The sequence below is a fragment of the Rhinolophus sinicus genome, chromosome 1 (genome assembly GCF_057876585.1).
Source record: "Rhinolophus sinicus isolate RSI-liver-muscle chromosome 1, RSI-T2T, whole genome shotgun sequence".
NCBI lineage: Eukaryota > Metazoa > Chordata > Mammalia > Chiroptera > Rhinolophidae > Rhinolophus > Rhinolophus sinicus.
The window spans coordinates 122291622-122316741 of NC_142501.1; the positions used below are offsets into that span (position 1 = coordinate 122291622).

General features: G+C 40.8%; 1 protein-coding gene across 2 annotated transcripts in view; it reads right to left on the reverse strand.

Moving 5' to 3' along the window:
* Positions 1-3621: 3621 nt before the first annotated feature.
* The window catches only part of DNAJC1 (DnaJ heat shock protein family (Hsp40) member C1), a 198414-nt gene continuing 176915 nt past the window's right edge, over positions 3622-25120 (reverse strand). For both annotated transcript variants that reach the window (XM_088789132.1, XM_019755999.3), the window contains 3 exons: positions 8149-8197; positions 6322-6821; positions 3622-3831 (listed from right to left, as the gene is read on the reverse strand). In XM_088789132.1, the coding sequence (XP_088645258.1) occupies positions 3763-3831; positions 6322-6821; positions 8149-8197 (618 nt within the window). In that variant the 3' untranslated portion in view covers positions 3622-3762. The remainder of the gene's footprint in view (positions 3832-6321; positions 6822-8148; positions 8198-25120) is intronic.

Genomic DNA, 25120 nt, shown 5'->3' on the forward strand with positions numbered 1-25120 from the left:
GCCAGTTGCAAAAAGTGCTGGCGAGGATGAGCCCTGACTCGGGTGTCCCTGTGCCTCAATGTCTCTTGGGGAGGGGGGGTGCTTCAGGGGGAGCTGGGGGTCAGGACCAGCAAAACCCCTCCATCCTTGGGGCTTCCTCAGCCAAAAACAAACAGAAAGAATGTTGAATCTCTTAGCCATCCGTCCTCTTGGGGTAATTCAAGGTCATCCCCTCTAGGATCCCTGGGGTCGGCGGTCTTTTATCAAATCCCTCGCAGACAGGTGACCAGACCACGTCCTATCCAAATCAGTGTAGTGACAGGTATGAACTGGGACTGTCCTGGCACCTTTGGGTATATGATCACCCCAGGTGTGTAGGCATCACAATTTAAACTGTGCCATTTAAACTTTAGGGAAATTTTAACTGCTAAAACAAACTACTACAAATACCCTATAGGTGTAGGCAGGGAGGAAGCGAGTGGCTCGTTAAAGGGATTAGCTCTCCACTTTCAGAGGGGTAACAGGACTTGGTGTGGGTGGGGGACTGGCACCTATCAAAACTACGTCCTGTGGCAGGAGTTATTTTTAAGGTATCCAAAACTCAAGATATTTGCAGTGAAAAGCTTATTATGACTTTATTCAAAAAGTGAGAAGGGAGTGTGAAACCACCCCGGTAAAAGAGTGAACCCACCGACTGCAGTATTCCATTCGAGACAGCTCAGCCTCAAGTGGGCCAGGTGTTGGCCAGGTACGTGTGGCTCCGTTGGGGACTTGGGGGTGCAGGACGGCTCAGTAGCTCCCAGAGCACATTTCACAGGAGAACCACATTATCTGCTGGAAATCTAAGCAGTGCTGCGCAGATGGCCCCCACCCCCCTCTTAGTAACAAGGCATGTGAGGCGCAGGCGGGGCTGGGAAAGAAGGCAGCTGGGCCTGCAGAGTGGGTGACAGCAGCACCTGGGGTGGGGGAGGGCTGGCTGCTGGGCCCGAACCTGTTCAGCCAGTCAGGGGCTTTGTGAGGATACATGAGAATGTGTGAATGGGCTTTAAACACGGTGCTATAAATGGTTTAAAGACCTGGTAGCTGTGAGATTTTGCCCCAGTGGAGAAAGGAAATCTAAGTCACCACAGGACGAAGGACCCAGTCCTCCAGGGCAGAGACCCTGAAGCCTAGGCTCCCTCACAGCCCCTGGCCTGGCTGTGTGACACTGGTGGGGGCAGGGGGCTGGCATAGGACTCCTGTAGAGGATGTGCCCAGAGCCAGGCCAGTGCTTTCCAAATCCAGCGGAAGTAGCCTCTATCCCCAGTGCCCAGCGTCTGCCCCCAGCCTCTGCTCGAACCCCAAGCAATCCAGGTATTCTGCATGTTTCAGTCCCTCCTTCTTGCTCACTAGACTTGATCCAAGATTCAGACATGGCATTTTCACTGTAAAACTCAGCCCTTTTCTCAGGCCATACCTGAGGTAGAAGAAACCAGGGCCAGGCAGCCCCTGAAGTGAAGGCATTTTCGAGGCAGCTCGTACATTCACATCTGCATTTGACGGACAGGAAATGAGCCTCAAATCCAGGGCCCCCAGTTCATAGGCAGCAGTGGTTCTTGTCATGTCAGAGGCAGAGCCTGAGGTTTCCTTGGTACCACACTGGCCCTCCATGGGCTGCACCAGAGGAAACACCACAGCAGAGGCTGTTAACCCTTTTGGGTGGGAGACCCATGGGGCACCTAGTGAAAGATGTGGACCCATTCACCAGAAAACGACACACCTAAAATAGAAGATTTCGCCTATCCTTGGAAGGGCTCCCAGACCCCCCGGAGTCCATGCAGTGACCTAGGACCCCTCGGGTGGGGAGTTCCAGCTGGGAGGGTGAGATGGAATGCTACTATTAGTCCCTATTTTTCCAGTTGAGGAATTGGGACAAAGAGGTAAGAGTACCTCATATCACACAGGTAGGCCTTGGAAGTGCTAATAGGTAACAAGGTGGGACAGGGTTGGGGAGAGCTTCTCTGGGGAGTGAAGACATGGAAAAAGGGGTGCAGTGAGGGGGTCAGCGAGTGTTGCTGGGAGCCCTGCTGTGGTCCCCATGTGATCTGGGTGGTGCGCTCCTTTTGGAGGCGCCCTTGCTTTCTTGGCCATGACCTGGCTCACAGGAGCCCCACGGTCCTGCAGCTGTGCCTCTCGAGCCCAGCCCACCCGGTCCCCTGGTCCTGCCTCAACACACTCAGCAGCTCTGAGTCCCCCCAAGAGGGCAGCCATGCAGAAACGACCCCTTCTGGTTTCTTTTAAAGGAGCTGGCAGGTAGGGATGGTCATCAGTAGAAAACCATGTCAGAGCCTCATTTTCTTAAGGAGTTTAGAAAAGATGAGGTTGGTAGACAAACATCCTACTTCATAAGGGCATCTTTGAGCCCCTGTGGGGCTCTCACCACACTGGAAGCCCAAAAACTTGTGTTAGGATTTGGGAAATGTGTGACAGAAATGTAAGTTAAAAGGGTGAATTAATGGAAGGATACTCACAGAATGCCACAAAGTGGACAACCAAGCTGCATGAGACAGGCCCGAAGCTGAACTCAGAGACAAGAGGGACCCAGGGTCTGGCACACAACCAGAACAATCTGTTTCTCTCCCTTGTTGCCCTCTGTGCACAAGTTGTTTTCTCTCAGACGTCCTTATGTGATTGGGTCCACGGGCTCTGGGAGAAAGTTCGGTGCCATCCCTGTGACTGGCTCAGCTCTGGTTTGTTAGAAAGAGGGCATGAGCACTTCTGAAGACTATGACAGCACTGACTCCATGCCTTCTTCTGTCCCCTCTACCAGGCTGGCCCCTGACCTGGGGGCCAGGCAGACTCTGCTTCCTGACCGGGATGAGGTTGGACGGAGCTGCTGCCCGGTGGCTCAGTTCATGAAAACCAAACGCCCACTGAGCCAGTTAACTCGTAATTTGCTGTAACACAACTGCTCTTTTTGAGGTCTCCGAGGTGGCAAATTCCCCACAGTGTCCCACTCAGGGAGCTGTGTCGGAATCGGGCGTCATGGGAATGGGTTCGGGCTTATCTGGAGCTGTGGGTTCCTCTGTGGGGGAAGGTTACAGGGCCAGCAGCAGAGCTAGGAGACAACAGCCAGTTTTCTCCAGGAAACTAACTTCATTTCAATCCGTAGAGAAATAGGACATCTTTCTAGATATTTTATCAACTCACTTCCCTTAAATGTGTTCTGGTGATATGAATGGTTTTCAAGTTTTGGCAGTTTGCACTCAGGAAACTATTTCCAAGCCTGAACAAATGACAGAAGATTTAAACAGCAATGCAAAGTTGACGGTGACAGCTCAAACACAAACAATAAAGAAGAGTTCAATTAAAATTAATAGTACAAAGTAGTAATATTACCTTCCCCAGGCACCTGCCTTCTGCTACCAGTAAACTCATTAGCTGGGGAGTTCTTTGGTCAAAGAAACACATTGTTTGCCTTCTTACTCATTAGTCCACTCATCTGTTCCTTTAAAATCATATACTTGCCTGATTGTTTGAAAGCACTATTCATTTTGTTCCCCGTGAAAGTAAACTTTGCAGTGAAGAGAAAACAATCTGTAAAATACCCCAATCCTTTTTTCTCCTTTCACACAGCATTTGTTTAAACAATATAGCACAATATTTCTTTTCAATTTTTAATTTTATTTTTTTGCTAAGGCACATGATGTATAGAAATACTGAGGTACAAAATGCAAATTTCTGCATAAGAGTTTTAAAATGATCATTTTGGAAAATGAAGGTGAACATCATCTTCCAGAATATTCAGCTTTTAGCTTGTTTTTTCTTTTGGACCAGTTCAACCAGCAACTTGTATCTAGCGATACAGTCTTCCTGTAGGAAGAGAAAAAGAGAGGTGAAAACAGTTACGTCCACAAATCAGTGCGACCTTCATGGGGCAAGTGCATGGGGCCTGCTTGTTGGCTGTGCCTTGTGCTAATGTGAGTCTCGCATCCATTCCCTTTGCACAGAACCTGCCTACAACTTCCCAGGTGAGTCCAGCTGGTCACAGGCAGACGAGGCTAGACAGGTGCGAGGCGGCAGGCAGCTGGGCGTCCAGCCTACGGTGTGCTGTGAACTTGTGAACTGCTGGGGTGAGAGGCCAATGGCAGCTGTTAGTGACGCCTACTGTCGTCATTATGATTATGAATTTCAACGTGCTAACTATAATTATCTTTTTTAATATTTCACTATTCCATCACACGTCACTTCAGAGAAACCAAAAAATTTGAGGCGTGGTGTCCACAATATTATTCTCCTTTGGGTTTGTCTCTCCCTAAGGGCTGCTGGGACCTGCCACGTCGGTCCAGCCCCACGGGACACCCACAGGGAGTGTGCGGAGCTCCTCCTGCTCGTCCCAACCCCACCTCAACCTTCCAGCCTGACAGGTACAGAGCTTTAGCTTCAGATCCCAGCTGCCTGCCCATCGCCCCTTGCGGGAGGACTCATGACTGAAGCAGACGGGGTAATGCTTCAGAGGCCCCTAAGTCGCAAGCTTAGGGGCCTTGCGACTCTCGTGGTTATCACAAGGTACTTTCCAAAATCCATGTCTCTATAAAAAACACCTGGCTCAAGGGCACTGTCATCCTTGACTAACTTAAGGTGAGAGCAAACTAATGTCTGCTCCACAGCAGATGATTTTATCAGCTGCCTTGGACACAGAGTGGATGTTCGTTCTCTTCCTAGGATTTTTGCTTGGTCGTGTTGTGAGAGTTTAAGAAATGCCTTTTCTGCATCCCCAGAGGCCTTTCCTTAATGGCTCTGCTGCCCGTGGGTACTGCCTAGTGCATGACGCGGACATGGGCAGTCCCAGCACCTCACCTCGAGGACAGGTGGGCCCTGAGTCTGAGGAGCAGCCCGCATGTGCCTCAGGCATCGGCTTCTCCTCCAGGCCCAGGTTTCCCCGGGGACTCGCAGGCCACCTAAGGGAGTCACTCCATAGCAGACAAGCACGCAGGCCACCTCTCAGGGACCTGGTTCCAATATCAAGGCTTAAATGGAACTTCTGCACAACAATGAAAGTGCTGCTGATTTCCCGTTGAAACAGGAAGGTTTCCAAGGCAATGAGTTTGAGTTCTCGCCATAGGAACCCAGGGCTCCAGCTCCTTCATTTTAAACCAATGTCAAGTCACCACACACAGCAAATGTGTGTGTCCTGACAGATGCTGGAGAAATTCAGGGAAAGGAATTATTTCTGGCAAGCCAGTGTTTCTCAAATAGATCAACTGCTAATCGTTTTATTTTGCTCCCCGGGAATTCTCGACCTCTTCATTTTAAAGTAGGTGGTAGATAACTAGACCTGTGCACACAGGGACATTCATGGCCACAAGCTAGATTTTCTAACATTGAATTTCAATTAAAAAAAAAAAAAATGTAAATGAACAGGAATGTGCCCAGAGGCTACTGAGTGATAGGTGCAGAAGGCAGAAGAGATTGTTCTTTTGATTTCTCCGTGTTCCTGGTGCTTCAGACTAAGAGTCCAGCTATGAGGAAAGAAGCCCCGGAGACTGCATGTCAGGAAAGGGCCGAGTGGAAAAGACTGCGCTGTGAGGGGCAGCTCCACTCTGGCCGAGCAGGAGACGAAGACCATGGTAGGGCGTACTTTGCACAGGGACAGCCATCCTGCTGCCCGTCTGAGTTTTCATGTGAGAGCTAAGTGCAAATGTATTTAAGCAGATACGAAGAGCTGTAAACAGGGAAGAGAGGCTATTATAAACAGTCCAGGCTACAGAGGGCACCCCGACCCCACACACAGTCTGCCTCCGGGGTCTCTGGTCTACTAGAGTGAGTCCTGCTGGGGGCTGCTGGTGATCAGGGCAAGTGTCTGTCACACACGTCCCCCGGGTTAAAGTCTCATCACAGACCCAGATGGGCTTGTGATTTTGAGACAGTGACTACTCATTCTGGTACAAGGGAGCTCCCCATGGTTATGGAGGACCTGCCACTGCTCCGCGGCCCTCACAGTGACAAGGACACTGCCGAGCCACCCAGGGCTTCTCTCAAACTGCCACTCAAGTAGAGCGAATGCTCCAGGGCCTGGCAGGGTGGTTGAGGGGGAGATTTATGTCCCGTGCATAGCACTTTCTCTGAGAACAACTACCTTGTCTGTATAATGATCCAGCTTAGACTCTTGACCCCCTTTGTACGCACTGATCAACAGAGCGCACAGATTCCAAGGCTTTCAGGGGACACACGGGAAGATAACTGGTAAAGGAGAGACGGAGTGGACAGTTGGAGACAGAAGGATACCAGTAAGATGAGAGCTGCAGCCACGTCAGTGGGATTCTACAGCCAGTGCGGAGGGTCCGGTCCCGCCTCACCCACCTTACTCTTGGACGGGACACATTTGGCTATTTTATCCCAGCGGTCAGAGGATCCTTTTGGGTATTGCTGTAATGCTAATTCCAGAAGCTTCTGCTGACTCTGAGTCCACGGCAGCTCTGCAGGGCGACTTCTCTCCCTCTTCTGGCCCTCCTCGTCGCTGGATGCGTTTTGTTCTGATACAGCGAAGTCCTTCTGCCTCTTCCCACGGAGCTTCTCCCCTGGCTCCGCCTTGGCCGGCTCCTCGGGCAGCCGGGCGGGCCTGCGCCGCCGGGGCCCGCGATGTGCGGCCGCGTCCTGCGCCTCGTCCTGCTCCTCGCTGTCCCCTCCCTCCTCCTCCTCCTCCTCCTCCTCGTCCCCGTCCTCCTCCTCTTCCTCTTCCTCCTCGGCCTGCTCGGCTGGGTCTTCCCGCTGGGTGATGATGTCATCGGGCAGGGCCGCGGTGGCCTTGACGGGCCTGGGATTCTGAGCTGTTGATTTGAGTTCAGCGAGTCTCACCATTCCTGTGAGAAAGGGCACAGCGCACAGATGAAGGGCGACAAGAGGGACGGCAGCTGCCTCCCACACGGCAGACAGTGCCCGAGGCATTCCCCCTGTTATTTCCCTTAGTTTTCACCCTGTTCTAGGACAGGTGTCATGACCTGAACCTGACTGAGGGGGCCCATCGGTCTCAGGCGGCAGCAGCGGTGGGTGGGATCCGACCCCAGTCCTGCCTCATTCCCGTCCCCGCCGTCTCGCTGCTCTGCGGAGCAGCCGTGTAGGCAGAACCGGGCTGCGGTCAAAGAACGCAGACATCTCGCTGAGAAGGAATAACCTGCTACTGTGCAGGTAAGGAAGGTTATTCTTCACAACTCACAGAGTTGTTGTTAATTCCATTAGCACGACTAACATGACCTGTCACACCTTATGCCGGGTCACCCCCTGCGGGTGACTGTGGACCCTGGTGGGACCTGCTCTCCGCTTGCCTGTGCATCTCATGGCCCCACAGCAAAGGGCAAAGCAGCTCGTCTCCCAGCCACAGATGCCATCTCACAGACACCCTTACATGCTCTCCTACACATTTCCTGTTCTCTTCACAACACTTTTCACCCCCTCCACCAATGCTCTAGTCAGATCCACGTCTGTCCTCTGTGCTGCAATACTCTGCCTTTTCAGAATACATTTTTGGAAAAGGTTTTGAAGGCCCACTTCTTTCACATGAACAGCCCCTTTCCTGTATCTGTCTCCATGCGCAGGGAAATTATTGATAGAAAAGGAACCTGGGGATACCCTCTTCCCTAAACCCTGCAGAACCCCAAGTTGACTCCTTCCTGGGGATGACGTTTGGAGATCTAAGGTTTTACTCACCTGCGTTACCCTCCCTGGGACCTGTATTTAAGTTGGAAGGTTTAGGAGGCATTTTCTTACTTTCTGGTTCCAAGCAAACAGTATGGAGATGCTAACAAAATTCGTTAGGCTTAGAGGAAACAGATTTGGAGAAACAGATTCTTGGGAGAGCTGCTGCTGTCTGTTCTGAAGGACAGGTCTGTGTGGAGCTGGTGGGGGAAACTGCACACAGGGCATTTTGCACAGACCAGCCTCCCCTGCGGCTCCCACCCCCCAGTACTAGAGAACAACAAGGTTTTTATAGTTCTTTAAACTTATTAAATACATCTCAACACCCACTGTATGTGCAGGGCTGTGGGTGCTTGTTGGTGCCCCTTGTAGAGATATGACCAGTACAGTTCACTGGGCAAAGCTACACCACCATCGTATTTAAAGTTGTTATAAAAAGGGATTTATTTGGAAAAAACTACTTTAGATTAATGGAGTGAGGTAATGTTAACTCACCTGGCGAGCAGGTAACTGAATCCTTCAGTTGCTTGGCTTTGGTTGTCACCTGTTTCAAAACATAAAAACAAAGAAGATCTTACTTTCCACATACGTGATGTAGCTCAAGTGACCTATTTCATGTAAGGTCCATGTGAATGAATAGCGTTTACTGAATCTTAGGCCTGGAAGGATCCTTAGTCATCAATCCAATCCATTTATTGAACCAACAAGGAAACTGAAGCTCAGAGAGATCAGATGGGTATTTTGGAGGAAGTCATTTAACCAGTGGGAAAGTCAGAACCAGAACTCAGATCCCCAAACTACGTACTCCTAGTTCAATGACAGTTCCATTATAGTAGGCTGCCTCTTAAAATACACTAGTCTCAAATCATTACATAAACAGGTCATATTTTTCAGTTAGAATTTCCTGAAAGAGAATATCTTTCTTTACTGGAGAATATCGTACCAAAGAATATTATAAACTGGGGAAATTTACTCTTAAGCTAATATGTTTTACTATAAAAGTCTTTCCTTTTCTTTGTACCCTATGAACACATAAGACACCAGAAGAATTTATTGGTAAAATAGGGTAGTTGGACCCAAGAACCATGAGACATTTACATACAAGAGTGTGGATCCACAGAGATAATTTTGTTCTGTGGCAATTTTTTTTTCTCTCTATATAAATGGTATTATATTGTGTGTCTCATCCTATAGCTTCTTTTTTTTTCATTTAACAATGTCTTGGAGATCTACATATAGATTTCCCTTTTTAAAAATTGAGATAGAATTTACATAGAGTGTAATGTACAGATTTTAAATGTACAATTCAATGAGTTTTGACCCAAAAAAACAACAAAAAAACCCCAAAACAAAAACCTCCCCAAACCCATGTAACCAACATTCTGATAAAATTATAGAACACTGCTATTACCCTAGGAAGTTCTCTCATGCCCCTAAGTCAATCTCTACCCTGCTGTAGACAACCAGTGTTCTGATTTCTATTATATGCATTTTAAAGTATGGGATCAAAATTAATTAAAAAATTTACAAATGCATGATTCATTGCCCCAATGCATTTATCAAACAAGCCATCCTTTTTTCCATTAATTAAAAATGTTAGGGGGCCGCCCGGTGGCTCAGGCGGTTGGAGCTCCATGCTCCTAACTCCGGAGGCTGCCGGTTCGATTCCCACATGGGCCTGTGGGCTCTCAACCACAAGGTTGCCGGTTCGACTCCCACAAGGGATGGTGGGCTGTGCCCTCTGCAACTAGCAACAGCAACAGGACCTGGAGTTGAGCTGCGCCCTCCACGGCTAGGACTGAAGGGACAACAACTTGACTTGAAAAAATAAAAAAAAAAAAGTCCTGGAAGAACACACTGTTCCCCAATAAAGTCTTTAAAAAAAATAAAAAAATAAAAAAATGTTAACTTTATTATTATTTTCCATTGTCTAAATGGACTAGTTTCCTATACTTTATATCCTATCAGACTAATTCCTGTATATTCTTGAACCAGTATTTTACTGCTTTAATGAAATTTGAAAGTAAAACCTTAGAAAAGCATGATTGTGAAGAACGCAGAGTTAGGCAGATCTGGTATTTGAATCGTGGTCCACCTCCTATTAGCTGGGTACCTGGGGCAACTTCCAATCTTTTCTCTGTCTCAAGCATTAACTTCTGCAATATGGGAGTAATATTACTAATATTATTTGCCTGTTAGGGATTTAAGCTCTTAGCAAGATAGCTGACAGATATTGAAGGCTCAGTAAATATTACATATTATAATTGACATGGATCACTTGTTTTCCATTCATACAAAGGGAAGAATTAGAGAAAGTATTTAAAGCTGCTTAGAAACATGCTTTCGTTTTATTCCCTACCTTCCTATTTCCAGATGACCTCACTTCCAATTTTATGGGGAGAAAAATTCAAGTTATCCAGCATGAGCTTCCCTGAGATCCAACCTTCCCAACTCCAAATTCCACTGTATCATCCTATCGCCTTCCCTTCTTTTATCCCAGTTCAAAGAAAGGAATCATCTTCCTTTGTCTTGAATCCTCACAGAACTATGCTCCATCAATTAATTTCCTTCGCTTTCATCTTGAACTTCTGTCCATCAGCTATATCCCATAAACCTTCAAGCTTAGCTCTAGTGGGCTCTACTTTAGAAGACTATCTTCCCTTACGCTGTCTTTTCTATTCCATGTGGCTTTCACGAAAGTATCTCCTAGTTTTCCCTCTTTCTCTGAATGTTCCTTCACTGGCCCCTCCTATATGCTCCTCCCTCTTGCTCCCTAATATAATGTACAACATTCTGTCCTTGCAATTCATGTTCTTTCTTCTTCCTTCTTTGGTATCTCATGCCATCTGTTCACTACCTTGGAAAAGAAATGATTAACTATACCTCTGGTCCCGACCTCTAGCTTGGAATGCCAGGCTGACAGGAACTGACCATGTAACACAATAGATCATGAAGTTCTGAAAAGGACTTCATCTCTATCACAATAAACTTACTATGGACCAGGCATTGTTCTAAATGTGTGTGTGTGTGTGTGTGTGTGTACACCTATTCCCCACAGCAGCCGTATTGGTAGATACGTCATTATTATTCCCATTTTGCATTATCTGAGTCCTGAGAGAATAAATAACACATCTAAGATTAAAAGGCTAGTGTGTAGCTGAACCCAAGGAAGTTCGTCTCCAAAACCTTTGCTCTAAATCACTATAAATCCTGCCTTTCAAATCCAAATCTCCGTATTTTGTAGATGAAGAAATAGGCCAAATGCTCTTTCTGCTATACTACATGGCTTCCCTCCAGCTGCCATGAATCTGATTGAGAGCTCCACAAACTAAACAAATCCCAGACTGAACTCATCAACTTCTCTGCTTTTCCTTCTTTCCTTAGTGGTACTATTACCCCAGTGACTTAGGCTCCAAACCTGAGTCAGTTTTTGGACTTTCCCTCCCTCCCCAACCAGCTACCATGTTCTTCGTAATATGGGTCCCATCTGGTGCCTTCTCTCTCTCTGACCTCCACTACCTATATTAGTCCTTCATTCTCACCTGACTGAACTAATGTATCAGCCTTCTAACTAGTCTCCAACTTACTTAGTTTTAGTTCTCATATAATAATATCCCCAAAGCAGAGTTATGATCAAATACCTTTGATAGGTCATTGACTATATAATAAAAGTGTTCAATTCTGAACCAGACATGCAAGGAAATCTACAATCTGGTTCTATTCTCTATCCTGTATGTATCCTTCCTTTCCGCAGAACTAAACAATTAATGATCCCCAGATAGTCAGAAATTGCCTACCCTGTACTTTTGGCGATTGTTGACATCGTCTGAAATGATTTTACTTTCTTCCGCAAACCTCTCCTTAAATATCTGTCCGGAGCCAAACCATTCAAGGGGCTCTCACATGTGACTTTCTTCTTGAAGACTTCCCTGATATCTACCCTCAGGACTAGTAATTCTGGTGACAATTAATCCCTCTCCTCTGTCAATTTCTGCTGTATTTTTAAAGATTTTATTGTTTTACATTATCATATAATAAACTTTTCTCTTTACAATTCTATGAATTTTAACACATTTATAGATTCATGTAACTACCACCACATACAAGAAATGTAATAATTCTTTTTCTCCTCCTGCATCTTTATTTTTAAATAAAATATTTTGGAGATTACGCTAGTGTAAGATTTCCCTTGTTCTTTTTTTAATAACCTAATTGAGATGTAATTCACATACCATATAATTCACCCACTTAAAGTGTACCAATGATTTTTAGTATATTTGGGTATGTGCAACCATCATCATAGCCAATTTAAAATATTTTCATCACTTCAAAAAGAAACACTGCATGCTTGAGCAATCATCCCCCATCCTCCCCAGCCCACCACTTATCCCTAACCAAGCAACCACTAATCTACCTACCTCTGTCTCTACAGGTTTCCCTGTTCTGGGCTTTTATATGAATGGAATCATATAACATGTGGATTTTTGTGGTTGGCTTCTACCTCTTAGAGTAATGTTTTCCAGGTTCATTCAAAATGTAGTATACATCAGCACTTCATTCTTTTTTATTGCTGAATAATATTCCATTGTATGGATAGACCACATTTTGTTTATCCATCAGTTGATAAACATTTGTGTTATTTCCATCTTTGGCTATTATGAATAATGCTATCAACATTTGTGTACATTTTTGTGTTTTCATTTATCTTGGGTATATACCTAGGAGTAAAAGTGCTAAATCATATGGTAACTATGTTTCACTTTCCAAATGGCTGCAGCATTTTACATTCACACTAGCAGAGTATGAGGCTTCTGATTTCTCTACATTCAGCTAACATTATCATCCAACTTTTTGATTCTAGTCAGCAGAGTAGGTGTGAAGTGATATCTGGTGGTTTCCATGTGCATTTCCCTAATGATTAATGATATTGAGCATTTTTTTCATGTGTTTCTTGGCCATTTGTATATCTTCTTTGGAGAAATGTCAATTCAAATCCTTTGTCCATTTTTTATTTGGGTGATTTCTCTTCTTATTACTGAGTTGTAAACGTTCTTTACATTTTTCTGGATACAAGTCTTTTATCAGATAAATAATTTGCAGATATTTTCTTTCATTCTGTGAGTTGCCTTTTTACTTTTTTTTCTGAAGCTCTGATTGGCTTTAATTAAGCGATTCATGAATTAGGAATTATTCCATCTAGCAACTAGAAGGGTGCTCCCTCTTTTTACTTTCTTAATGGTGTCTTGTGAAGCATAAAAGTTAACTTTGATAAGGTACAGTTGATAAAAAAAATTTTTTTGGTTGCTTGTGCTGTTGGTGTCATATCTAAGAATGCTTTGCGAAACCCAAGGTCATGAAGACTTAACCTTCTAGTTTTCCTGTAACAGTTTTATAGTTTTAGCTCTTACATTTAGGGGAATACTGACATTTGACAATGTTAAGTCTTCTGATCCATGAATAGGTAATATTTTCCCATTAATTTTGATCTTCAATTTCTTTCCATAATGTTTTGTAGTTTTTAAAGTTTGTACTTCTTTTGTTAAATTTATTCCTAAGTATTTTTTTTTTTTTGATGCTATTGTAAATGAAATTATTTCAATTTCACTTTCAGGTTATTCATTGCAAATACATAAATATAAAATTGATTTTTCCAAATTGATACATATCCTGCAACCTTGCTGAACTCATTTATTAGTTCCAATAGTTTTCTAGTGAATTCCTTAGATTTTGTATATATAAAATTATGTCATCTGCAAATAGCGACAGTTTTATTTCTTCCTTTCCCATCTGATTTCTTTTTGCCTAACTGTACTGGCTAGAACCTCGTGTACAACGTTGAATAGAAGTGGTGAGAGCAGACATTGACTTGTTCCTGATCTCAGTACAATAAGCATTATGTTAACTGTAGGTTTTTAGTAGATGCTCAGGTTGAGGCACTTCCCTTTCATTCCTAACTAGGTGTGTCATACAAAGGTGTTGGATTTTGTCAAATACTTCTACTGAGATGATCTTGTGATATTTGTGTTTTTATTCTATGATATGATGTAGCTACATTGATTTTCAGATGTTGAATCAATCTTTCATTCTTGGTATAAATCCCACTTTAGGAGGGTGTATAATTATTTTTATAACTTACTGGGTTTGATTTGTTGGTTATTTTGTTGAGGATTTTTGCATCCATATTCATAAGAAATATTAGTTTGTAGTTTTCTTATCCTATCTTTGTCTGGTTTGGTATCAGGGTAATAATATTGCCTTTAAAAAATGAGTTAGGAGGTATTCACCCCCTTGTTTTTTGGAAAAGTTTGTGAAGTACTGGTATTCTTTAAATGTTTGGAGGAATTCAGTGGTGAAGCCATCTGGGCCTGGGCTTTCCTTTGTGGGTAGGTTTTTAGTTACTAATTAAATGTCTTCTTATAGGTCTATTCCTCCTTGATTCAGTTTTAGTAGTTTGTGTCTTTCTAGGAATTCATCCATTTCATCTATATCTATTAGAAAAATATCTACCTTCTATTTCATTAATTTCTGCTCTACTTTTTATTACTTCTTTCTTCTGCTTGCTGTAAGTATAGTTTGATATTCTTTTCTCCAGTGTCTTAAGGTGGAAGGTTAGATGATTGATGTATTTCTTTCTTTTTAAAACCATTTTTATTTTTCAATTACAGTTGACATATACAATATTATTAGTCTCAGGTGCACAACATAATGATTAGACATTTATATAACTTACAAAGGGATCACCCCAATAAGTCTAGTACCCATCTAACACCATACATACTTATTACAATATTATTGATTATATTCCCCATTCTGTATTTCACATCCCCACGACTATTTTGTGACTACCAATTCGTACTTTCTAATCCCTTCACCTTTCTCACCCATTCACCCACCACCCTCCCATCTGGCAATCATCAAAATGTTCTCTGAATCTATAAGTTTGTTTGTTTTGTTTACTTTGTTCTTTAGATTCCATACATAAGTAAAATCATGTCTTTCTCTGATTTATTTCACTTAGCATAATATGCTCTAGGTCCAAACAAATTGTTGCAGATGTCAAGATTTTATTCTTTTCATGGCTGACTAATATTCCATTGTATATATGTACCATTTCTACTTTATCCAGTTATCTATAGATGAACACTTAGGTTGTGTGCATATCTTGGCTATTGTAAATACTGCTGCAATGAACATATAGATGCATATGTCTTTTCGAATTTGTGTTTTGGTTTCTTTGGATAACTACCCATAATTACTGGGTCCTTGTCTCTCGGTATAGCCTTTATTTTAAAGTCCATTTTATGTGGCATAAGTATTGTAACCCCATTTTTTTTCCATTTTCATGAAATATCTTTTACTTTCAGTATGTGTATGTGCCTATCTGAAGTGAGTCTCTTGGAGGCAGCATATGTAAGGGTCTTGTTTTCTTATCAGCCACCCTTTGTCTTTTAATTGGAGCATTTAATCCATTTACATTTAAAGTAATTGTTTATATATAGTTATTGCCATTTTATTATTCATATTTTTTGTTGTTTTTCTTCTTTTTAAAAAAGTCTCTTTAACATTTCTTACAATACTGGCTTGGTGGTGATGAACACCTTTACCTTTTTCTTGTCTGGGAAGCTCCTTATCTCTCCTTCAAATTTTTTTTTTTAGATTTTATTGGGGAAGGGGAACAAGACTTTATTGGGGAACAGTGTGTACTTCCAGGCCTTCTTTCCAAGTCAAGTTGTTGTCCTTTCAATCTCAGTTGTGGAGGGCGCAGCTCAGCTTCAAGTTGTTGTTCTTTCAGTCTTAGTTGTGGAGGGCACAGCTCAGCTCCAGGTCCAGTTGCCGTTGCTAGTTGCGGGGGGGCACAGCCCACCATCCCTTGCGGGAGTCGAACCGACTACCTTGTGGTGCGCTCCAACCAACCGAGCCATCCGGGAGCTCAGCGGCAGCTCAGCTCAAGGTGCCGTGTTCAACCTTAGTTGCAGGGGGCGGAGCCCACCATCCCTTGCGGGACTTGAGGAATTGAACTGGCAACCTTGTGGTTGAGAGCCCACTGGCCCATGTGGGAATCGAACCGGCAGCCTTCGGAGTTAGGAGCATGGAGCTCTAACCGCCTGAGCCACCGGGCCGGCCCGATCCTTTATTTCTTGAGAATTTCTGTTTTTTTTTTCATTATTTTGGTCTCAGGAGGAGGCATGCATATGGTAACAATGGCAAAACATTTCTGTCTTGGGGGCAGGTTTGGCATCTTTAATAGATAATTTATGATTCTGAGCAGGTTAAGAAGTTTCCAGATAAGTGATGGCCTAATATAAAGCTCAGTGACTAGTGTGTTTCTGAGTACAATAGCATGCCACTTCAGGAAAGGAAGTCATCTTTCAGTGAGCATGGCCATCGCCAAATCCATTTCTCTCCTATAGCTAGATGATTTCAATTACTTGGGTGCCAATTTATCTTTTTTAAAAAGATATAACTGACAAAATTATAAGTGTAAAATGTGAAAACTTGACACACACACATGAAAAAGATTCCCACCCCCAGTCAAGTTAACACATGCATTACCTCACTTTTTTTTTTTTGGTGAGAATGTGTAAGTTTTACTGTCTTAGAAAATTTCAGTTATACAGCAGTGTTATCAACCATAGTCACCAAGTTATAGATTAGATTCTTAGACCTCATTCATTTATAACTGAAAGTTTGTACCCTTTTACTAACCCCCTATTTTCTCTATTCCCCCAGACCTAGACAACAACTTTTTTACAATTTCTATGAGCCTGATTTTTTTAGGAGCTGAATTGTATTACATTGTATATGCATTACATATTTTCTTTATGCACTCATCTGTTGACAACTAAGGCTGTTTCCATACCTTGGCTATTGTGAATAATGCTAGCTGATGTGCTATTGTTTACAAAATGCAATATAATATAATATAATATAATATAATATAATATAATATAATATAATATAATATAATATAACTACTATAAAACTATACTATATAGTTCAATAGTATAAATAAAATTTTACAAAATTTAAAAATATATCTATACTTTTAACAAAAGTACAGATATTCGAGGTAATGATTTTGTTTCCTTTGGATAAATATGCAGAAGTGCAATTGATAGATCATATAGTAATTCTATTTTTAATTTATTGAGCAACCTCCATCGTGTTTCCCATAGTGGCTGTACCAATTTACATTTCCACTAACATTGTACAAGGGTTCCCATTTCTCCACATCCTCTTTAGCATTTATTATCTCTTGTATTTTTGAAGATAGCCATCCTAACAGGTGTGAAATGATCTCACTGAGGGTTTGATTTGCCTTTCTCTGATGATTTGTGATGAGTACCTTGTCATATACCTATTTTCCATTTGCAAATCTTCTTTGGAAAAACATCTATTTAGTTCTTTCGCTGTTAAAAAAAAGTCTTTGGGGGTTATTGAGTTGTAGGAATTCCTTATATATTTTGGGTATCAATCCCTTACTGAATATGTGGTTTGCAATTTTCCCCCTACTCCATAAGTTGCCTTTTCATTTTGTTGACATTCTTTTGCGGTGCAGAGCTTTTCAATATGATGTAGTCCTATTTGTTTATTTTTGCTTTTATTGCCTTGTTTTGGTGTCAAATAGAAAAAAATCACTGCCAAGACTGATGTCAAGGGGCTTACCACTTACATTTTCTTTTAGGAGTTGTATGGTTCCAGGTCTCACATTCAAATCTTTAATCCATTTTGAGTTAATTTTTGTGTATGGTGTAAGGGAGTGCTGTAGTTTCACTCCTTTGCATGTGGCTGTGCAATCTTTTCAATACCACTTAATGAAGAGGTTGCCTATTCCTCATTGTATATTCTTGGCTCCTTTGTCATGCATTAATTGACCATATGTGCCTGGGTTTATTTCCTGGCTTTGTATTCTGTTCCATTGATCTGTGTGTCTGTTACCATGCCAATACCATACTGGTTAATATAGTTTTGTCATATATTTTAAAACCAAGGTGCATGATGCTTCCAGCTTTGTTCTTTTTCAAGATTGCTTTGGCTGTTTGGGATCATTCTTGGTTCCACACTAATTTTAGGATTGTTTGTTCTTTTTCTGTGAAAAATGCCATTGGAATTTTGATAGGGTTTGCATTGAATCAGTAGATCACTTGGGTAAGTAGGTATAGATATTTTAACAATATTAATTCTTCCAATCCATGAACGTGGATTATCTTTCCATTTATTTGTTTCCTCTTCAATTTCTTTCATCAATGTCATAGTTTTTAGCAAGCAGATCTTTCACTTTCTTGGTTAAATTTATTCCTAAGTATTTTATTCTTTTCGATGCTCTTGTAAATGGGATTGTTTTCTTAATTTCTGATAGTCCTTTGTTGGTGTATGGAAGCACAACTTATTTTTGTGTATTGATTTTTTTATTCTGCAAATTTACTGAAATAGTTATAAGTTCTAACAGGTCTTATTTTTTTTTTCTGACTCTAAGTTTTTTTTGTATAAAATATCATGTCATCTGCAAACACAGATGACAAGGTCATTATCAAATCTTTATCTCTCTATAGATCTAGATGACTTCGGTAACATGGGTGCCAATTTACTCTTGAAATGTTTAGTGTTATTTTTCTCACATGTTCCATAATGAATTTTTCAGCTTCTCTTTCTGTTTTTATATTATGTTCAATTGCAGAAGTTACATTAAGAAGACAATGTAACTTTATGACAAGCTACATTTAAGATTTTTTCCCCTTATATGGTACCAACCTCTTGGACTTAGTAACAGTTCTGTAAGTTGACATACAGTCATGTGATGCATAATGATGTTTCAGTCAACAACTGACAACATACAGTGGTGACCCCTAAGATTGTAATGTAGCTGAAAAATTCCTTTTGCATAGTGACATTGTTGCCGTCATAAAGTCGTATTGCAACACATTACTGATGTTTGTGATGCTGCTGCTGGTGTAAACAAACCTACTGTGGTGCTGGTCATATAAAAACAACACAAACAATTATGTCCAGTACATAATAAGTACAATGACAGTAAAAAAAAAAAAAATTTTTCCCCCCTAACTGCTTGTAGGGAGAAGACATATTCCTACACAGGTCTCATATAGTTGAGGCTTTTCTTCTTCTTCAGTACCTAAACCAGTAATGTCACGGGTTTCCACCTTGGGTGGGCTTTTGGATAACACTGGATCCACATGTGTATTAACACTCACATGGATTGTAGAATTGTGGGGATATTTGTTTCATCATGCTCAGATTCAAAGCAGAAAACACTTTATAATTCCTCTTAATACAGTCATGTGTAATTTTATCTTTAAAACTAATGAAATAGGGACCATATGATTTAGTCTGGGACATATGGGTTAGGGCTGAGTGAATGAAAAAAATCTAAAATAGGTTTCATTCCTCTAGTGAAAACACTGATGAAAGTAACAGAATATTAAATTAGAAAAATGAAAATTATATTCCATATGGTGTTAAGACCAGTGGACAGTTACATGGTGGCACATTTCTACTCAATATACAGAGGAATTTTCCAATTTTGTGAGCTATATGAAGTATATTTTCATAGTCCTGGCATCCTCAGATAACTCAGAAAATAAATGTTGGCTACTAGTGATGACCTCAAGTCATATGTTTCAAATTCTGCCTGGCTTGATGATAAGTGTTACTTTTATAATAAAAATTATGTAACTGTGAAGTTCATTATTTTCATTCATGTGTATTTATTTTGGCCAACTTTCTGTTTGAATTTAGCACTCACATAACTGAGAACTACAATAGGTTTTAAATATAAAGAGCACTCTGTTACCTGAACATTAAATAAACCACCTGAAAACTTTCCAACTAGTAGAAAGCAGTGCTGTTCATTCTTATCATTTCTTCAGCATCTTTCAAAGTTTTCTCTGGGTTCTCAGTCTGGATAGAAAAATACAAGAAGTACCGTGTTTCCCTGAAAATAAGACCTACCTGGAAAATAAGCCCCCGTTAAGATCATCAGACAGATGGACGAATTTAGTACGTTATGACGATGTTCCAGAAAAAGATGACATGACTGTATTTGAATAAATGTGGATTGTTGTGCATGAAAAAATAAGACATCCCCTGAAAATACGCCTTAATGCGTCTTTTGGAGCAAAAATTAATATAAGACCCAGTCTTATTTTTGGGAAAATACGGTATAAGACCTGGTCTTATTTTCCGGGAAACACGGCAAGAATGGTGTTCCTCTTAATCATTTAAAGAGGGCCTTCCACTAACTTCCTGATTACCCGTATCAGTAATTTAGTTGGCCATTTAGTGGGAGAAAATACTTCTGCCAACAGATAATAGTGTAGTCCTGCAGATACTGTTAGTCCATCAGCGAGATACTGTAACAATCCAACATGTATTTACCCATCTTCCTCTTTTTAAAATGGTTTCCCATAATTTGTAGCACAAAGAAGGAATTTTAAATTACATTAACGATTATTAGCATCTGCTCAAGGCTCACCAGTCTATTGACTTGCTGCATCTCTAAGCTGTACATCACTAAGAAGGAGTTAAACAAATACGAGTAATAAAATAATGCTGCTATAAGAGTAATAACATAATGCTATTACCAGACCACAGATTATAATGTGAGTTTTTACCACTTCCTTCATGGATACAATCATCCATAGTATTCAAATTGCATGTGATTGTAACTAGCAAATTAGATCTAGCCTTTAATGTAAATACTGTCTTCTTGGGTTAACATACAGGGTTCTAATGAGTGAGTACAAATTACAAACTCAGTATATGTATTAGTAATACAGGACACTAACTAGGGTCCAGAAAAAATACATTAAGAATGTTAAATGGAAGATATATAATAAAGAAAAGCTTTCATGTAATCTGCAAGTGTGCTTTGCTTGAATGAGTCACTAAAGAAGACTTGTTCAAGTGTTCATTAAGAGTTTAATCAGACCTTGACTATTTCTGTGCTTCAAATAGCCAAAGGATATATGGGAGAGCAACTGCTTATACAGCTGCTCAGGAGTATAGCTACATTAACTGGCCAGTGTCTTGCGACATTAAATACGTCGCTCTCCAATTCAGCCTCCTTGGCCAGCACCGCAGAAAAACAAGATACTTCACTTTAAAGATATTATTTGATCAAGTATGCAAACACAGAATGGTGCTGCCCTATATGCAGGGTTCAAAATCAACTTTCTGCTAAACCAAGAGGGCAATGTCATTTTAATAAGAGTCAGATAATCTGGGCTCTACTCCAGATAATCTGACTCTATCATTAGCTAGCTTTGCAGCCTTGAACAAATCCTTTATCTCTTTCTAGAATTCACATCTGCAATAAGTGATTATTATATATAGTGACTTAGCAATTGTTTAAAGATTCATGTTAACAAAGTATTTGCATGATGTTATCACATTTTGTTGCCCGACTATTGTGTGAAATTGATATCACAGATGAAAAAACTGCTGCTCCGAGGGATTTGGGGACCTGAAAATCATTCCAGCCCATAAATGGTAGCGTGAGGACACCAAAACCAGGTTTTCTTTTAAATTCTGTTGTCTTTCTATTTTTCTTCTTTGTGCATAAAACAAAAAAATGCTCAGTTTAAATATTCTGTGATTCATTGGATTAGACATTATTACTGAAATGTCTTTCACTTCATATCAATTACCAAAAATGTATTAAGTACTGACTCCATGCACCACGGTACTGAGAACAGTGGTGTAATCATAGGTCTAGTCCTATCCACCTCAAGGAGCTTCCAATCTGGTTATTTCCTTGCATACTTGTTCAAGAGATTTCAAATTAATTTAGACTATGCTGATAAGAAAGAAAATCATTGTTTATTGCTTTAAAAAATCTTTTAATTCTAAATCAATATTAGCTAAAGGAAGGAAGGAACGATCCAAAACAGGTTTGTGTATTGACAGTTTGGGAGTTTGGCCTCGCCTCTCAAGAAGGACAATTCTATACTACTTTACCTGAGTCATTGCCAATCATCCACTGGGGGAATTTATTAAAGATTCAAGCCCTTGTACTTCAGTTTCCCCAATGGGTGTCAGCTAGATCTCTCCATATCTGTGCCCCTACTGATTTGCAAGGGTTCAAAGGATCCAGCAGGCTAAGTAGATACCTTGTTCCTCTCCACTATTCTATTTGCTCTTCCTTAAGCTGTGTCCTCTGAAGAAGATGACAAGTGGAGGACAAGGGCCTTGAACAGGGGAATATAAGCAGGCAAAAATATTAATAAATGGCTCTAGAATTCCTCTGAGCAATAAAGCTGTCTTTGTTGAAGGGATAGTCTGGCAAGTGTTTCAAGTAGAGGTTATAATGCTCCCACCACCCTCCTGGGCCTATGTGTCAACTGCCACCTAGACTTCAGAGGAAAGAGCAACTATTCTGCCTCACAGATGTGTGAACTGGAGCATAGGCTGAGGGTTACACTGGAAGACAGAAAGTGAGGGGAAAATGCAAGACAGAGGAGGAGGGACAGAAAGGGGAAAAGGATAAAGGAGAAAAGCAACGGGGATGGCATGACTAAGAGGGCACTGGCTGGTGACAGTAACGGCTGGTATGCATTAAGCTGCTTGTTATAAGGCATTCCTCCATTTCCCCTACAAAATCACTAGGAATGTTGATCACTGGGTAAGCTTCACACTCCAGTTAATCTATACCCACCCTGCTCATTAATGCTTTTTGTATGAGTGGATTCTTTCTGAGAAACTCACTATAACACAGTACACATAGGGCATACTAAGATGCAGGCATGTGGGGGAAGAAGAGTATAAACCTTGGGAATTAACACAGATACTGGGAAGATGTTTGTCACAGGAAGTGGAATCATTGGTGGTCGTAGACAATTAGTTCTAGATCTCTGAGAGGCAAGGAAGGTCCATCTGACATCTGGGTCAAACAGTATGACAAGGATGGGGAAAACAATTTTAGGATGTAACGTAAGTTGTTCACTATGTGATTTCAGGCACAGCATCAAAGGTTTGTGTGCCTCCAGACTTCCCACCTATGAATCTCCTGAAAATCCATTCCAGACCTAATGATGAATTCTGTACCCACATAACTATTAAACTATTAACATTTAGCAAGGTCACAGGATACAAGACTAACATACAAAAATCTATTCTATTTCTACATATTATCAATTAACAATCTGAAAGTGCAATTAAGAAAACAATTCTTTCACAGCCTTAAAAAGATTGATACTAACAATAGTTTAACAGAAGCTCCAGACATATACATTGAAAATACAATACAGATAGCAATTAAAGAAGTTCTAAATAAATGGCGAGATACCACATGTTCATGGATTTGGACACATAACATGCAACATGGCAATTCTCCCCAAACTGATCTATGTATTCAGTGCAATACCCAATAAAAATGTCTTTTGTAGAAATTGATAAACTGATCCTAAAATTTATAAGGAAATATAAAGGACCTAGACAGCCCAAATCATTCTATAAAAGAACAAAGTTGGAAGGATTTTACTGTTCAATTTCAAAATTTACCATACAGCCACAGTAATCGGGACAGTGTGGTGTCATCAGGATAGGCATACACATCAGTCGACTAGAACTGAGCACACATAAATAACCCTTACATTATGGCCAAATGATTTCCAACAAAAGTACCAAGACAATTCAATGGCAGAAAGGATAGCCTATTAACAAATGGTTTTAAGACAACTGGATATCCATATGCAAAAAAAAAATGAACTTGATCTTAACAAGAAAAACACAAGTGTTGGTGAAGATATGGAGAAACTGGAACCATCATGTATTATTGGTAAGAAGGTAAAATGGTACAGCCACTTTGAAAAATAGTTCGGCAGTTTCTTAAACAGTCAAACATCAACTTACTATATATAACCTAACAGTTCCACTTCTAGGAATTTACCCAAGGGAAATAAAAACAAACATCCATACAAAGACTTGTATATTAATATTCATGACAGCATTACTCATAATAGCCAAAAAAATGGGAAAAATCCAAATGACCAACTCCTAGAGAATGGATAAACGGAATTTGGTATTATCCATACAATTGAACAATAAAAAGAAATGGACTATTGATACGTGCCACAACATGGATGAACTTCAAACATTTGCTGAGTGAAAGACGCCAGATGCCAAATAATAAATATTGTATAATTCTATTTATCTGCAATTTTCAGAAAAGGCTTGTATATATACAGAACAGGTCAGTGATTGCCTGAGTTAGGAGAATGGCAGTGGGGAAAGACTGAAAATTTGGTTGAGGAAACTTTTTGGATGATGAAAAATGTTTAAAACTGGACTGTGATTGCACACTATACAAATTTACTAAAAATCATTGAATTGTACACTCACAATAGGTAAATTTTATGCTACGAAAATTATATCTTAAAGTTTTTCTTTCTTTTTTTTTTCTTGGTAAGAACAGATAACATGAGATCTACTCTCAACAATATGGTTAATTATAAGTACAGGGTGGTACAGCAGATCTCTAGAACTCATCTTGCATAACTGAAATGTTATACCCTTTGAACAGCAACTCTCCATCCTCCCCACTCCTCAGCCCCTGGCAACCACCATTCTACTTTTTGCTTCTATTCAGTTTGACTATTTTAGAGACCTCATAAATGGAATCGTGCAGTATTTGTCCTTCTGTAACTGGCTTATTTCACTTATGATCTCAGCATTCATCCATGTTGTCACATATTGCAGAATTTTGTTACTTTTTATGGCTGAGTAATAATCCATTATATGAGGTTTGATCAAACAATACAATGAATGTTTAAATAAAAAAAAAGTTTTATTACAGTAAAAGACACATTGCCATTAATCCCCTCAGAATACTTCCCCATTGCTTCAAACACACTTGCCCCATCGTTCTTCCCACTTTCTGAAGCAGTTCTGGAAGTCCTCTTTTTGTAAGTGTCTTTAGTTGTGCTGCTGTGGCTGCCTCCATGTCCTGAATCATTTTGACTTTGGGAAAGAGCCAGAAGTCACATGGTGCCAGATCCAGTGAATAAGGTGGATGAGGACACACTGTAATGTTTTTATTTGACAGAAATTGAATATAAAAAGTGATGTGTGAAACAGAGCATTTTCATGATGGAGGATGATTTACAGCACACTTTAAAACACGCCTTCTCTCAACCGTAGCTCACACCCAACTGACTGCACCAAGTTGAAATTGTCATACAGTTATTAAGGTTCGACGTGCCACTTCCCTGTGTGGCTTCCCATATTGAAAATCCCTGCTTTCCTGTTGGATGGCACTCGATAGCAGCATTCACCGTATTTTGTGATCACAATGGAAAGGCTCCGTCACACATCGCTTCTGGTACAGCAATTTTTGTCAAATAAAAACATTACTGTGTGTCCTCATTCACCTTATTCACCGGATCTGGCACTGTGCAACTTTTGACTCTTCCTCAAAGTCAAAATGACCATGAAAGGTAAACTTTTTGAATCT